The sequence below is a fragment of the Pelophylax lessonae genome, assembly GCF_965119305.1.
Source record: "Pelophylax lessonae genome assembly, chromosome: 2".
NCBI classification, from domain to species: domain Eukaryota; kingdom Metazoa; phylum Chordata; class Amphibia; order Anura; family Ranidae; genus Pelophylax; species Pelophylax lessonae.
The window spans coordinates 226,845,453-226,863,213 of NC_138769.1; the positions used below are offsets into that span (position 1 = coordinate 226,845,453).

Consider the following 17,761-nt stretch of genomic DNA (forward strand, 5'->3'; position numbering starts at 1 on the left):
TACCTGCCCTGGAGTCCAGCGATGTCGTCACCCGAAGCCGATTTTGGTAACGGCTCCCGGGTGCTGCCGCCACCATTCTCGGAAAGGGAACCCGGCAGTGAAGCCTTGCGGCTTCACGGCCTGGTCCCAACTGTGCATGCGTGAAGCGTGAAGGAGGAGGGGGCCGAACTTCCGGGACACTGCGCCGCGCCCCGTGTCCCGGAAGAGGGGAAGGGGTACCTATTTCCCCCCCTCCCCGCTGAAAGGTGCCAAATGTGGCCCCGGAGGGGGGGAGGAAGAAAAATAGCGGAAGTTCCATTTTTGGGTGGAACTCTGCTTCAAGCTGAATTTGTTTGTAAGTCGGAACAGGTATATTTTTCAAGTGTAAACAAAACTCACCCAAGCTCTACTGCCATATAAGTAATGAAAAGAAAGAGTGCCGGTGCTCAGGCCAACCAGTCCACTATAGGTAAATCCAACAAAAATCCAGCAACTTAGTGCTTCTTCTTAAAAGATCCCTTATTGATGCACAACAGCAAATACAATGTCCATTGAGTCTAAGGCGTTTCGGCCTCAGCATGCTATGATGAAGGCTGAGGCCAAAATGTGTTAGCATCAATGGACATTGTATTTTCTGTTGTGCATCAATAAAAGATCTTTTAAGAAAAGCACTGAGTTGTCCGCTTTTTGTTGCATTTATATATTTTTCACGTGTAGCTCCAGCCAAAAAATAATTTTTACATTTTTTTGGATAGCATAGGGAAGAGTTATCACCCCTGTAATGTTTGTTTTGCTGTCTGTGCCCCTGTTTAGAAGATTTAACCTCACTTTCTGTCCCTGTGACAATTTGGATTTTTCAAAAATGTCAGGTTTTTGTGGAGACAAGGATTGGTGATTAATCTTCAGTGGGGACACCTTTTTCCCATAATATCTCTTATATCAGGAGTGCATTTCCCTTCCTAGGGGTAGATTTCCTCTCACTTCCTGTTGTTTCCCTTCGTTTCTAAGTAGGAGTCATTTGTAAGTCAGATGTTTGTAATCCGGGGACCGCCTGTATATAAAATGCACTTTTTACCTTTCAAAAGTGTGTGTTTAGTGCTAAACCTTTCATTCAAATTCTAAATTGCTGCATCTGTTTATTTCAAAAGTTAGGATAAAGGAATAGTAGTGGTAAAAAAGCACTTGTGGGTTCAACTAATAATTTTTTTTTGTATAATTCTCCTTTTTAAAGGGGCATGGCATGGGGTGTCCCCTATGCCTACATACTTTTTGCTAATAGTTGTCCCTCATTCCCATCTCAGAAAGTTGGTTGGTATGCTTTAACAAACGCACCACGGTGGCCCGTCTTAGTGTGAATAAGCCCTTGCTATAAAAGTGTAAATTTATTCATGAACGCCTCCCTCTGCTGTGCTATAGTAGTGCTGTGACAGAATAAATCCTACCCTGACCACATCTTAACTATGTGCCTGGAGTGGAAATCTGTCTCATCCTCGGTGCTAAATCTGTCTGTTTACTGCCCAGACGCAATGGTGGCAAATACAAAGATGGTCGTTAAATGAAAAGCAGCCTGATTTGTGTCGCTAATTTCTACCCAGTTTATTTATGCGGTGTAGAGGAGTTTATTACATATTTAGGTATTTAGTTTGTTGTTGGTTTAAGCTAAAACATTAATTTAATGCGCTTTGTTCCCCAGACGGAAATCATTTTAAGCACCATTTTCAGTATCATTGACTGATTCATGTAATCTGTAAAATGCTCCTGCCACGCCTGTGTATTATTTCCGTAGAATTAGCTGCAAGTTTTGATCATGTTTATGCACGTTTTGGTTTTATTACTTTCTGCTGAAAAACAGTTTGAAAGCAGTTCCTGTAGTGTGTGACGAACGAGACAGCTTGCTGGTTGTCACATCGCATCTTGGCCAATCTGTTTTGAGATGAAAAATGTTTTTGCAGGAATGTGTAATGTATTGGCTTAACTATTTCAGCGCTCAAACCTGTTAAATCCATAGGGGACAAAATAAGGTCTTCAGTAGGCCCATAGCAGAAATGTACTAACTGTCGTTACTTGGGGAAGTTGCTTCGGACAATAAAGGGTATCTTTTGGTATTATTGTACTCCAGAATTATTACATTTATTACTTATTGTAAAGAGGAATTCTAGATATGGATATTTTATATTCTATGTAGTTACATTGGCCTAGGTTGGATGATCTACCTGGCTGATGCCCCTGGAAGCTGGAAAAAACGGATGTAGACACTGCTACTTCAATGATCTCTTCTTGCTTCCAGGTCCCGTGCTGAGCGGCTTGCCTGCTGCATTCTTAACACAGGAGGTCCGCCACTAGGCATGGGTGCCTTTCAAAGAATGCTTTGATGTATGGTCAGGTCTAGTATGTTATACATAGTTATATTGGCCTAGGCTGGACCAATGTAACCATGTATGAAATGTCCATAGCTCCTTAAAGAAGAAATACAGACAAAGCTTGTTTGGCTGTACTTCTCCTGTGGATCACAGGAGTGCAGTTCATTCTGGCAGGCTCGGGCAAGATCGCGACCACAGAGTCGGGATCCACCTACATGCCTGCACCGGCACCTGGCTCAGCCTCTCAGCGAGCTACTGAGAGCCTAAACCGGCTGCTCCCCCACCCCTCCACAGCCCAGCGCATAAGTGAGCGAGGAGGGGGCAGAACAGAGAGGGGTGACTGATAATCACTAGCTCTCTGCTCCGGGAGCTGTGAGAACCGAGCGATCAGCAGTATTAGATCGCTCCGTTCTCAGCGTCCGAGCTGGCGGGGGACAGATGCAGCATCCACCTAGGTAAGTATGGTTCTAAAAAAAAGAAAATCCATACTTCTCTTTTAAATGTAAAATAAATACAAAATTTTGTTTTCCAGTTTAGGCAGTTATTGTTTATTTATTGCGGGTACTTACAGTATATAGCATCGTCAATTTACGCAGTGGGTTACATATATATTGCACATTCCAATCAGTTTTAAAGCCACTGTTATATTGTCGGAAGTATATTTCTGCAGTTTGTGCTGTTTCTTATGATGCTGAAATGTTTCTGGTACATCGCATAGCAGGTTGTGTGTTATTTATTTATTTTTTAATGCTTAGGTTGCTTTCACATATGCAATGCTGCTAATCCACGATCCACAGTGAATTGCTTTGTTGCTTTTTTGGGCTGTGGTTAGCAGGCGAACAGGAGGCAATATGTTCCATCAATGGCCTCTGAAAGCAACCTGCTCTACTTTCATTCAGTGATGCAAAGCCTCATGGCTGTGGCAATGTTTATTGGGCTGACTGGTGGCTTTTGCTGCACTTTCACGGGTTGTTTAAAAACGTGCCTCAATCATCTGGTTTTGCTGCACCGACAATAGCCACACGAAAGGGGCCTTAAGCCTAGTGCAATAAGTTGTTTCAATAAGTAGTTTAATTCCATTGTTAGTACAGTGATTTTACCTGCTGAGCTATTGTGTTCTGATAGGGGGAAGGACCCCCCCCCCACCCCGCCAGAACACTTCGGCCTGCGCTCTCAGCCAATGGCTGATTGGGAGCCGGTCGACTGCTGGTTTTCCAGCATGCAAGTCCAACATAAGCCAGACGAAAGGCCAGCTTCTGTTGGACTGGCTGCTAATCACACGGGTCGCATGTTGGCCGGCTTTTATTAAATTGCCCCCAAAATTCGGCCTGTGTGTACTAGGCTTTAGGCTCATATCAAACAGGAGATTTTGCCGCTAGGGACAAATCGCCAGCTGCAGAATCGCTGCCTAAAAGTCCTTATGGAATCACTCTCTAGACAGGTGCACCAAAATGTCACTTTGTTGCTGGCCTGAACACTGCTGAATCCCAATTGCTAGCACTGGGAGCAATATCTTGCTGCCTCAGCTACAAAGGGAGTGATTCCACAGGGATGAGCAGGCCTACCTGTGACTCTCTGCCACTGATGATTTTGACAAATTGTTAGTGGCAGGATCCCTAGCAGCAGAGCTGCCTGTCTGAGCAGTCTATAAAAATATAAAAAAAGCTAACAAGCAAAGGAAACATTACTAATTTGGATAACCTAGCTAATTGCCAACCTATCATTACAGTAAGGGCTTTTTTCAGCTGAAACTCAGTTCCACTACCTCTGGCTCTGGCCCACTGCTCCCTGTGGAAGATGGTGGATCTTTTAAGGAGGGGAAGAAGATGGGGGGGGGGGGGGGGGTTGCATGCAAAGGTCAGAGCTGGGGTGAAGAGAATGAAAGTGAGATGTCAATGGGGGATGCAGAGGTAGGCAGCTGTGGAAGAAGGCTGAACTCTGCACTGTATGTAACCCCCCCCCCCCCCCAACTCTGCACTCCTGGTATTTAATGCCCCTGTGGGACCCTCTCACTGTAAGAGCCAGTTTACATTAGCGCGACTTGTCAGGCGACTTGTCAGCCTGACAAGTCGCGCTCCCTCGTGGTCCATTCACCGCTACAGGACCCGTTCTAATAGGAGCGACACAAGTCGCTCCGACTTAGAAAAAGGGTCCTGTACTATTTCGGGGCGACCTCGGAGCGACTTGCATAGACTTCCATTATGTGAAGTCCCTGCAAGTCGCTCCGAAGTCGTGGTGCAATGTAATGCACAAGTCGCCCCCGAAGTAGTAAGGAGTCATGTCGCTCTAATGTGAACCGGCTCTAAGGCCCTGTTCACACCTGAGCGTTTTTCAGCTCGTAAAACGCTCATCTCTGAAGTCTCAAAATGCCCAACAAGCAAAATCCCATTAATTTTAATGGCCCCTGTTCACATCTGAGCGTTTGTCGCCTGAAGCAAAACACCTGAAGCTCAAAAAGATACATAAGCTTCTTTTTTGGCAAATTAGTTCGATGTCAATGCCTGCCTCAAAACACTTGCAAAAAAAACGCCAAAATAAATGCCATAAAAACACCTGAAAACGATACGCTCAGGTGTGAATGGAGCCTTAGTGAAAATTGACCTCACCCACTATTTGATGCAGTTTGGAGGGTGTGAGGGGAGAGGGGGGGGGGGGGGGTTAGGGGGTCATGATTGAGTTCCTGCACCTATTTTTTGAAAAAAAAAAAAAGCCATGAATAAGGCAATCAGAATTCAGAAAGCACTGGCAACTTCCATATTTTCTCTATACAGGATTTCTTTCATTCTGCAACTTGTATAAAGTGAATAAATATGAGTGTTTTTTTTTTTTTCTTTTTCTTTTTCATGCCATTGGGTAGTAATGCAGAGCAGATTTTGGCACTTTCTGAATGACTCCAGCGTAGCTATATGAAATCACTGGAAATCATGAGGTAACCAGCAGTAAATTCTAAAAATGACGAATAGATCTGTGGTTTTCCACTTGGAACGGTTTCAAAATAGGGGTCGGTTAAGCCAAAACCTTTTCTGCACTTGTTAACACTGTCATGAACCGTCCCATTTTTAAACCATTCCAGGAAAAAAAGCACAGATCGTTGTGGTAACTATCTACATATCTAAAGCCTGATGAAGGGGGAGGTCTGTTTGGACCCCAAAACATGTAGGCTTTTTTTTCCTGCTGTGAACAAATTATATCCTTAAAGCGTAGTTCCGGCCACGAAAATGTTTTTCAATAAAAATACCCCCGGGACAGGGCTAGTACATTCCACAATGGATAGCCTCTGTACTATCCCGGGTCGCACTTACCTGCAAGAAGAAACACTTACCTTGAAAATTTCTTCTCCAGCGCTGCCATCTTGGATGTGGGCAGCTGAAGCCAGCATGTCCTCTTCTGCGTCCTCTTCTGCGTCCTCTTCCGTGTCCTCTTCTCCCAGAATGTGCCTGCACCGGCCCCGCTCGTCACTTCCGGTGAGGGCGCATCATCCCTCCACAGCTTCTGGGCATGACATTCAGCTCCCAGGAATCAATGCAAAAATGAAGTGATGGCCGCAGAGGGAGGAAGTGGAAGAAAGGTGAGTATATTTTTCTTCAATAACAAGGTAAGTAAACAAAAAAAAAAATCGTAGCTATCTATTTCTTTTTCAGGTGACAAAAAGCAAGCGGATAGCCCAAAATCGATTTATGTCGATTTTGTGGCCGGAAACTCCGATTTAATATGCTTTGGACTCTTGAACACTTGTTTGGCTGTTATTGGACTGTATATGTGTAGATGCTAAATTCTGAAACCCCCCCCCCCCCTGTTTTTGGGGGTATCCCCATTTTGTGGAGCCTTGATAAACCAGAGCCAGTGTGCCCAGTGATAATTCTAAGGACCCCCTAAAAAACTGTCCAGCTTTTTGTTAATTTTTTTTAAAGTTCAAATCTTCCATCCTTTGTCTTCCCCCTCCACCTTACCCCTGTAGAGGTAATCTTCCAGCACTGTGGGCGTTAATAAAAGCTGTTGGACCTGTCATAAGGACCTATCAAAAGTGCTTACTATGCCCACCCTTTCTGTCTTCCTCCTCCATTTATAGAAGCTGTACTATAATTTCCAGCAAAGAAAAGCGCACTATGAATGGAGGAGGTAGACCTTGCATCTATCTAACCGTCCTCAATCTATACTGTAGATCGTTTTTTCATTGCTGGTAGCTAAAGTAAAGCATTTATAAATGAACATGGGGTGTTGCTAGGTAGGAAAAAGACCCGGAACTTCAGCCTGAAGGTAAATTTTATCCCACGACATCCCATGCCGACTTCAGAAGGGGGTGTGAAGATCAGAAAAGTGGACATAGCAAAGTCTGCACTCCTAATGAGTGCCTATGATAGGTCCAGCAGTTGGTATGCACCCCTGCTTCACTGGAAGATTACTGCTGCAGACGTATGGGAGAGGGGGCAGATGACTAAAGATTTCAACTAATGGCACTTTTCCACTGCAAGTACCGGCTCCGCTCTGCATGGCCCGGTTTGGTTTTCCACTGCATGGTACGGTGTTGGAACGGTTCGGTACGGTTTGGTATGGTTTGCTTTTCCACTAAAGTAAGTGGGTGGGATAACAATGATTCTCTGACCAATCAGTGGATAGTAGTGACAAACAGTCAAAAGCTACATGCAAAGGATTGTGGGATATGGTACCGGTACGGCCCTGTTGGAACCACAACTGAGGTGGTACTGTTTAAGCGAGCCGTACCGTTCGGTTCCATGTAGTGGAAAAGCGCCACCGTACCGAACCGTTCCTACACCGTACCATGTGGTACCAGCAGTGGAAAAGCACAAAAGCAAGCCGAACGGTTCGGTTCCATGCAGTGGAAAAGCGCCATAAGAGTACCTTAGATTGTAAGCTCCTTGAGGAGGGTAGGGACTGATGTGAATGTACATACAATGGATATGTAAAGTTCTGCTTAAATTGACAGCGCTATAGAAGTACCTAAAATAAGTAAGACAGTAGCCACCAGCACAAGGGACACTTTTCATTAAAGCAGAAGTATGGCCAAAGCTTTTTTTGGCCGTACTTCACCTGTGGATCACAGGCGTGCACTTAGTTCTGCACTCCTGTGCCCCAGATTCAGCTGACAGTGCTAAAGCTGCTGTTGGCTAATGTCACAATGCCAATTCAGGCTCTGCAGAGATTTCGACAATAATGTTGGGATCCCCCCCAGATCCCTAACCCAGCAGCTGTTTCAGCGGGCTGCTGAGGGCCTGAGCCAGCTGCTTCCTGCCCCCTAAACAGACTGACGCTCCAGTGAGCGCTGAAGGGGCAGAGCACAGAGCAGTGACCGACAGTCCCCACTCTGTGCTCAGAGCAGACCTGAGAACTGAGCGATCAGCGGTCTTTGATCACTCAGTTCTCAGTGTAGAGCCCACAGGGGATAGCAACAGCATCCGATCAATGCTGCATCTACATAGGTTTGTTTAATTTTTGTATCCTATACTTCTTTTAAATGGAAGTACCATCCCTTGTGCTGATGTTTAGGAAAAAAAATGAATTTAGGATATATATGTAAAGCATTTGCTTTGTGTTGAAGCAATTTTCTCTTATGCCTCCAGGACAGGAAATGAAGAGAAATCTCCCCAATAGTCCATAGATGGTAAAAAAATGAAAATGGTTTAACTATAAAAATTATAATAATAAATATATATAATGTGTACAATAAAAATATATATACTTGAATAATCCTGCTGTTGAAATCCCACTCGCAGCAACCTCTACTAGTTAATATTTGCATTGTAATAAAGTAGTGAAACCTAATCACGTCGATTTAATGACAACGGTTCTTTGATTCCCCATCATTAGGATTCACGGCTGCCAAACACATTTTCCTGTGGTAGAGAAATTCTCCTGCGTTTAGGAAAGAAAAGCTGAGCCGACACGTTCAGACCTTTTTGTCTCGTAATGCCAGGAAAGCAGTTTATTCGAAACTATTTAAGGGTGTGGGTGCTGCTAACGCTGCAGGAAGCGGAGAGAAAATATCTTCTGTTCATACTCCAACCTTTCTTCCTGCCTCTCATATCCCCAGTGGGAGCAGACCCTGTTATTACTTGCAGACATTGGTTAGCAGTCTGTACTTGTGCATTTCGAAATTAGAACTGCAGCCATCTGTCCTGTTTTTACAGTATGATTTCAGAGATACACTATATTGTCAAAAGTATTGGGACACCTGCCCCTTTACACGCACGTTAACTTTAACCACTTCTGGACTGGAAGGTTTTACCCCCTTAATGACCAGGTCATTTTTTGCTATCTGGCACTGTTACTTTTAACTGACAATTGCACGGTCGTGCAACGCTGTACCTAAATAAATTTGATGTTCTTTTTGTTCCCCACAAATAGAGATTTTTTTTTGGTGGCATTTGATCACCTGTGCGATTTTTATTTTTTGCACTATAAACAAAAAAAGAGCGACTATTCTGAAAAAAAAAAATGTTTTTTTACTATCTGCTATAAAACACAGCCAATAAAAAGTAAGATTCAAATGTTTTCATTAATTTAGACCAATATTTATTCTGGTAAAATCCCAATAAGTGTATATTGATTTGTTCGTCTACAAACTAGGGGATAGATTTATTTATTTTATTTTTTTACTAGGCGGACAGATCGGACACCGAACTGACTCTTTTGAGGGGACCAATGACATTACTACAGTAATCAGTGTTAAAAATATGCACTGTTACTGTACTAATGACACTGGCAGGGAAGGGGTTAACAGGGGCGATCAAAGGGTTAATTGTGTCCCTAAAGAGTGCTTTATGACTGTGTGGGGATTGCACTTACTAAATGAACATAGATATCTGTGTTCCTAAATAGCAGGAACACAGGATCCCTGTGTTCATCACTGATAGAACGCGGTGATCTGCCTTGTTTACATCGGCAGACCGCTGTTCTGTCTCTATGGGGAGCGATTGCGGGTGGCCGGCAGACATCGCGTCTATCGGACTTGCTGATTGCCGCCCTCACTGACTTTTGCACGAAACAGAAACAACATACAGGTACAGTAAAACCTTGGATTGCGAGCATAATTCGTTCCGGAAACATGCTTGTAATCCAAAGCACTCTTATATCAAAGCGAATTTCCCCATAAGAAATAATGGAAACTCAGATGATTCGTTCCACAACCATTTATTCATAAGTCTTTCAGTTTATATTCCATATAAAAAGATTATAGCAATGTGATAGGTTGTGTCATCATAAAATGTCCATCCACAAATGGCCGCTACCACAAGGGGATTAGAAGCAAAATCCAGCAGGAGCTACAGAGTATAAAAGAGAAGATAGGCACCTCTAAGTGTAGCAATATGGTTACATTTAATGAAGGTACAACATTTAGCAACTCACATGGTTGATGATTAAACAGGCACATCTAAGTATGCAGGCATCCGGGGTAAAGCTGTCCACATAGACCATCTTCTGAACCACTGGCTCTCACCGATGTCAGTCTGCAATTGTGATTGGGAAGACTATCCTGCAGTAGAGTGATCTGAAAGCGAGACTTTGAATCGCTCGTGGAGCTCAGCGTGGAAGGGTGTGTTGAAGATGGCAGTGCGGAGGATGGTCTATGTGGGAAGCTTTACCCCGGATGCCTGCATACTTAGATGTGCCTGTTTTAATCATCAACCATGTGAGCTGCTAAATGTTGAACCTTCATTAAATGTAACCATATTGCTACACTTAGAGGCGCCTCTCTTCTCTTTTATACCCAGTTGTGACATGACGCTACTTGTATATCAAGACATCGCTTGTATATCAAGTCAAATTTTATTTTAAAAATTTGCTTGTCTTGCAAAGCGCTCTCAAACCAAGTTACTCTCAAACCAAGGTTTTACTGTATGTTGTTTCGCGTAATATAACCGACCTGCTCAGTAAAACTAAGACGGCTGGTCTGCAAGTGGTTAATGGCATCCCAGTCTTAGTCCATAGGGTTAAATATTGAGTTGGCCCACCCTTTGCAGCTATAACAACTTCAACTCTTCTAGGAAGGCCGTCCATAAGGTTTAGGAGTGTGTCTATGGGAATGTTTGGCCATTCTTCCAGAAGCGCATTTGTGAGGTCAGGCACTGATGTTGGACGAGCAGGCCTGGCTCGCAGTCTCTGCTCTAATTCACCCCAAAGGTGTTTTTATCGGATCGAGGTCAGGACTCTGTGCAGACCAGTCAAGTTCCTCTACCCCAAACTCGCTCATTCATGTCTTTATGGACCTTGCTTTGTGCACTGGTGCGCAGTCATGTTGGAACAGGAAAGGGCAATCCCCAAACTGTTCCCACAAAGATGGAAGCATGACATTGGCCGAAATGTCTGTGTATGCTGACACCTTAAGAGTTCCCTTCACTGGAACTAAGGGGCCAAACCCAACCAAAAACAACCCCACACCATAATCCCCCTCCACCAAATAATTTGGATCAATGCACAAAGCAAGGTCCATAAAGAAATGGATGAGCGAGTTTGGAGTGGAGGAACTTGACTGGCCTGCACAGAGTCCTCACCTCAACCCGATAGAACAACTTTGGGGTGAATTAGAGCGATGACTTCGAGCCAGGCCTTCTCGTCTACATCAGTGCCTGACTTCACAAATGCATTTCTGGAAAAATGATCAAACATTCCCATAGATATACTCTTAAACCTTGTGGACAGCCTTCCAAGAAGAGTTGTCGCTGTTATAGCTGCAAAGGGTGGTCCAACTCCATATTGAACCCAACGGACTAAAGCCCCGTACACACGCGTCGAAAATTGGCAGGGAATTTTCGGCCAACGTCCGATCTGCCGATTTTCGGCTTGTTAGTATGATGCTTCCAACAACCAACTCTGACTTTTTGGCCAAAAAAAATCTGGTGTGCAGACTATAAAATGTTTGTTGGCCGTCAACATAACGACCGATTTTCGTGCAGTCAGTACAGATTTCGACAGGGAAAAATCTGATGAGCAAGACTGGGCATGCTCAGTGAAGAAAAAACACAAAGAAAACGAACCAACACATGACATCACTTCTGAAGTAGAATTTTGTTGGCCAAAAAAATTAGTGTGCAGTCTAGGCGCATTCCAACCAACAAAACACAACTCTGGATGGACAAAAGTCGGACGATTGGTCGGCCGATAATCGTTGCGTGTGTACAGCGGGGCTTTAGACTGGGATGCCATGAAATTCATGTGCGTGTAAAGGCAGGCGTCCCCATACTTTTGACAATATAGTGTTTGTAGCTTTTTATGTTTAAAAATGTAATGACTGTTTGTGAAATGACAGGTCTCTGCTTGTCAGACAAAGCGTTACCTGTATATAGATTGGTTTTCAAGTTTCAAGTTTCAGTTTATCATTAAAAGAATTTTTTTTTCTATAGTTTCTATGTTAGAAATAATGATTGGGGTTCATGCACAGGGTGCATTTTTGGGATACCATGTATAGCTGTCATAGTTGTGAATTGCTGTACATGGGTTTAAAGTATACCTAAAGGCAAAACTTCTTTTTTAGTTTTGGATAGAGTACAGAGGGATTAGAACGCTTGTCAATTTTTATTGCTGTGCCCCCGTTATGGAGCTTTAACCTCTCTTTGTCCTGTTTACTATTCCCATTTTACCAAATTATGGGTTGCCCCCAGAAAAGTAATAAAGGAAAAATGTTCCAATGGGGACACTAGTCCTGGTTACCTGGGGGTCCCCAAGGAACTCCCTTCATTTTCAGGGATTTCCTTTCCTTTCCTGTTTGGCTACGGGGCAGGAAGAGAAGGGAAATTTCCGGAACGGGACACAAATGGCGAAAATAAATCTGACCGGGATTATAACACTCCCTTACTCAGTACCAGGACAGGGTTGTCCAGCACCCAGGGCAATGACCCAGAATTACGCCCCCCTCTCCTACTATTTATGTATGCCCTAGAAAGAGTGTATTACCCTGAGTCCATTTTTGCCCCTTTGCTTTACTGTGCCCAGGGCAACTGTCCCTCCTGCCCACCCTTTGTCCCAGCCCTGCCCTTACTCTATCCAACATTTTTAAAAAAGAGTTTTGCCTATAGTTTTACTTAAGCCCCTACTTGCACAAATCCATGGGTGTACAGCCCTGGATGTAGATAGTCTGTATCCAGGGGCATTCATCTTTACGCATGAGTGGGTTTACACAAGTAGTGTCATAAACCCACATACAGCTGTATGCAGACAGGCATTACTAGGGTCAGTTGTACCCTGGTCATGCATATGCCCACTGTTTCCACTGTATTCCAAAAAGTGCCTGTGTGCATGAGCCCTTAAAGCAGAACTCTAGCTAAAACTTCCACGAATGTAAAACTCGAGCCAGACTTAAAAAAAAACTGATGGCTCATTACTGTTTTACTTTCTAAATAATATTCTGTTATCAAACATATACTGAGAAATAATTTACTGACTGAGCATCAACTTTCTCATAAGTATAGAAGAGGAGCATTTAATGCTACAACGAGCATTAGTGCTCTTTCAGATTGGTGGCCAAGGCACTGTAAAAACAGGTGGTGAGTTACGGTTTTTCTGCCTCCTGGCCGCCCATCTGTCTTAATACAGCTATATATCCAGATGGGGCTGTACACATGCTGGGGCTGCAGCTTTTTTAACTCTGGTGCATAGTTTGACAGGCGGTACCACCTGTCAAACTTGTCTATTGTGTTTAATGGGGCTGCACCGCAACCACGTGCAATGCACATAACTGAGGCGTAGTAGAGTCGCAATATAGGGTTAAATCAGACCTCAAGGAGGTGATCTAACCCCTCCTCACCTCCTGTCAAACAAAAAGTGATCTGAATGCAGGTTGCTCTTGCATGTGAAAGAGTCCTTAAAGCGGAGTTCCACCCAAAAGTGGAACTTCCACTTTAGGTAGTCCTAACCCCCTGACATGCCACATTTGGCATGTCATTTTTTTTGGGGGGGAGCGGGTACCTAGTTTTGACAGGTACCCGCTTCCGCTACACTATTTGTAGCTGCTGACTTTTAATAAACATAGAAAAGGCTGGAACTCCGCTTTAAGGAGCCATGCCATGCAATAAGTAGAATTGGGGACACTGCTAATGTTTTAAAGAAAACATGCAGCTGTGCAAAGATAAAATGCACACTCTATTTGCCTTAAAGTGATATTAAACCCTTAGAGATTTTAAAGGGAACATTTTTTTTCCTAAATAACAATCATGCAATGTTTTGCACAGATCAGCCCCGAATCAACTCTTATGGGGGCCCCTGCCGGTGCTGTTGGCTCCTCCTTTCCTACATCTTCACCCTAGTAAACTACTTGCTATGGGGGTAGACATGCAGGCTCAATCTGGAGCCCTGTCTGTGTGTCTATAGATAAGCATAATGCAGCTCAGTCCCACCCCAATGGCCCCTTACTGCTGCCGAGTCTCCCGTGAGAAGAGAAAGAGGGGAGAAGAGTTGCTGCAGATGGGCACAGCGCTGGATTGAGATCTGGCTCAGGTAAGTGTTTAATAGGGGGCTGGGGGGAAAACACTTTTTTTGAAAGGCTTTTTTACCTTAAGGCCCATTTTTTCACACGGGGCAGAATCCGTCCTAGCGGATCCACTTGCTCAGTGGGGGAATCTCTCTGCTGATCCCCGCTGAGCAGGCAGATGACAGGTCTATGTCCGCTCTGCTTTGCCTACTGCTCTCTATACATGCAGTCCGTTTCCATCTGATTGTCACCCGATCTGCTGGACAGATGGTGAACCTATCCCCATCCGTCTGTTTTTCGGGATTGGACGCCGGAAGGTGACAGGGGACACATGTCCACTGACTTACAATGCCCCATAGAGAACATTGGGTGCTCCGATCGGGTCCGCCTGAAAAACAGACAGACGGACCCGATCAGTTCGCTGGTGTGAAAGGGGCCTCATACAGAGAATGCATTTAAGGGATTGTAAAGGCAGAAGGTTTTTTTTTTAATTGAATGCATTCAGATAAAAAGCCTTCTGTGTGCAGCAGCCCCCCTTATACTAAACTGAGCCCCATCTAGATCCTGCAATGTTGCAGGAGTGTCTCGGCTACCCGGGATTCCCCTCCTCATTTGCTAAGACAGCAACGCAGCACCATTGGCTCCCGCTGCTGTCAATCAAAGTCATTCAGCCAATGAGGAGATAAAGGGGGCTCGGCATGGCAGTGGCTCTGTGTCTGAATGCACACAGGGAACTGTGGGTCGGCTCGGGTGCCCCCATAGCAAGCTGCTTGCCGTGGGGGCACACGACAGGAGGGAGGTGCCAGGAGCAGCGAAGCGGGACCCGAGAAGAGGAGGATCCAGGCTGCCCTGTGCAAAACCACTGCACATAGGAGGTAAGTTAAAAAAAAAAAACTGTGATTTTAGTATCACTTAAAGTTTATAAAGGCAAACATTGTTTTTTACCTTAAAGAGGTTGTAAACTCGTTAAAAGTTTTTTTTTTTCTTTTGCAACCTGCAAGAGAAAGACATAATGAGCTAGTATGCATCGCATACTAGCTCATTATGAAATACTTACCTTAGAACGAGCCCCCGCCGTGCCGCTCTCTTACCTGTATGACGAGCGACATGTTCAGTCGCCCGTCTTCCGGGATCGCGGCATCCGGCCATCTGATTGGCCGGAGCCGCGGTGACGTCACTCCTGCGCACGCGCGCGGGAGCCGACGGTCACGGCACGGGGCTCTGAAGGAACGGCACGATCAGCCGTTCCTTCAGAGCGCATGCGCCAGTGACGTCACTGGCTGCATTAAAGGTAAATATCTCCTAAACGGTGTAAGTTTAGGAGATATTTACAGTACCTATAGGTAAGCCTTATCATAGGCTTACCTATAGGTACAACTTCCTGAGGAGGGTTTACTTCCTCTTTAAAGCAGTTTGAGCAGCTGATTTAATCACTTACTGAGTATGTAACTCCTTTACATGTTAATCCTTGGCTTTTGTGGGATAGGACAGGTAGCCTCCAGTGGGTAGGTATATGTTTTTTTTGGGTTTATATTTTCTTCCTGTTTTTAACTCGCAATGCCTTACCAATAAACCATTATATTTTAAAGTATGTACGTAACATACTGAAGTTAAGCCTGCAATTGTTTACATAGCTAGAGCTTATAAATAAAACAGTCCTCAAACAAAAATGCATTCATTTCTCTACCCATATATAATACAACAAACAGACGGAGGAAGCATTCTTAATAGTTCACATCCTTCTAACAGTCAGTGCTTATGTTCTTGTTTCTACAATGTGTTTTTTTTTTTTTTTTTTTTTCTTTTTTTCAAATTCTGTCCTTCACAATCTGTTGAACTTGACGTCTTTCCCTTGCTCTTGAACACTGCTGTTATTGTTACTTCTAGTGGAGCCTTATCTGTAAGACTTATTGTAACCAGATGCTTTTGTTTTCCAGCTCTGACACTGAATGCAAGACATCGATGTATGGGCTTCTTTGCTCCTCAGATGTAGTTTAGAAGCCCACGCGTCAAATCACTTTGGAGTATCCTATATTTGTTGGCGGAAGGCCAGTTTTAAAACAAACTGATTAAAATTTTATTTTTGAATTTGATAACTCATTGGAAAGACAGTGGAAACTTTGACCACACAACTAGGCCCCATGGTCATTAAATTTTAGATCGAAAACCGTTTGCTCTATGTTCCAACAAACTATGAGGCTTGTATGACTACAAAGATGCCTGTCATGCATACTGTGGGAAGCCCAGAATGTGGCTTAACACGGTCTTCCCAACAGACAATGTCAAGGAGTCACTGCAGAAATATCAGGCAGAAGATCTCCCAGTGGGAATGCCGGACCAGCACTGGCTCCTGTGGAAACCTCCTGGACATAAAACCCAGACGAACTTCCACTGAGCCAAATGGAATTACAAAATCAACAGAAAATTTACTGGATAACAGAAAGACAGCAGTAAATCATGACAAGAACATGGGCCTGGATTTCAGGGAAGGTAGCAGAGACAACTTGTTCGATGATGAAAACAACAAAGCAAACCATAAAGACAATATTTATGAGGACCAGCTAGAAAGTCCACCTTACTTTAGTAAAAATCAGAGTTCATTTTCAGATCCGGAAATAGACCTTCCTCCAGGAAATTTTTATACTTCTCCAGAAATGTTTAAAAAGAACAATTTGATTGCTGAAGACTTAAGAGAAATGGCCTTAAAATTTAAGCAAAGAAGAGCTAAGAGCATTTCAGATGAACTTGAATTGCAATGTTCATCAGATCAAAACATTGCAATGAAGGGCATAGATGATAACTATTATGATACAGAACCATTTAATGATGGCCCATCTATAAACCCTGTACCTAAGCCACGAAGAACATTTCGCTATGCCAATTGTAATCGCCTGGAAAAATATATGGACAGTAATAACAGGAGGAGAAAGTCCATAGATGAAAGTGATACAGAGTCATCTGATCCATCCATTCCACCTTCTGAGCCAAAGAAACCTGCAAACCGTAAACTGAGACCAAGATCAAAAAGGTTGGTGGGATTTTTCTTAAGTTTTGAAATTAGTCTTTTAGAAAGAAATTATTGTTAATTGCATAAATAATCTGATCGGTTTTGTTGAACAATTTTTGGTTGTATTATACCACCAAAAATGTACAATTTTGGAAACTATCCCTTGTTTTATGCAGTGGTCTCCAACCTTTTTGTAGTTGGGAGTTGTAGTCAAGGGAAATAGTATAGAGTGTCATTTGAGTGACAGCTTTAAGTCTGCTGGGGCTGCTGACATCTTATTCAAGATGGTGGCGTCCAGCAGCAGTCTCCGGGCTTTTGCATGTCTACACAAGGGAGACTTTAACAGGTAAATAACATGCATAAAATACATTATATTCATGTTTTATCTCATGGGAGGATTTTTTTTCAAATGAATGGTGTGGTGACAGGGTCACTTTAGAATAATTAGATCAAAGTGCAAATAGGAGGGTTCCTTCCTCTAAAAAACAAAATCCTCTTTCAGGAACAAAAATGATTTGCAACCATAATATCTACTAACTGTATAAGATCCATAAGATGAATGCGTGCTCTTTATCCCCTAAACTAGTGTTTTTATAAGATATTTAAAAGGCTAAAAAATGACAAAGGAGGGGAATTGTTCCTAATACAGACTTGAAACCTATTATCTAAAAAACAGAATACTACTGTATGTCCAAAATGCTACATTATGGTTAATAGGAATCTACTATCTTTTTATTCCGTTCTTAGTATTTCTAAAAACATTAGCACTGTGGACCTGGTTAGTGTTTGTAAGTTTTTTTTTTTTTTTTTTTTGCTTTATTTGTTAGGACAGTACTTAAGGTAGTACTTAAGGCCCCTTTCACACATGCTGTCCGTTTGTCCGTTTTTCATCCATCAATTGATGGATGAAAAACGGACATCAATGTATCTCTATGTAAAAACGGATGACAACGGATGATCATCAGTTAACATCCGTTTTCATCCGCTTCTGTC

The 17,761-nt window shown here is 43.4% G+C and overlaps 1 protein-coding gene across 2 annotated transcripts in view; it reads left to right on the forward strand.

Annotated features, from left to right (window-relative positions):
• DENND2C (DENN domain containing 2C) overlaps positions 1–17,761 on the forward strand; it is a 62,252-nt gene that overhangs the window by 16,085 nt on the left and 28,406 nt on the right. For both annotated transcript variants that reach the window (XM_082247739.1, XM_082247740.1), the window contains exon 2: positions 15,699–16,789. In XM_082247739.1, coding sequence (XP_082103865.1) covers positions 15,966–16,789 — 824 coding nt within the window. In that variant the 5' untranslated portion in view covers positions 15,699–15,965. The remainder of the gene's footprint in view (positions 1–15,698; positions 16,790–17,761) is intronic.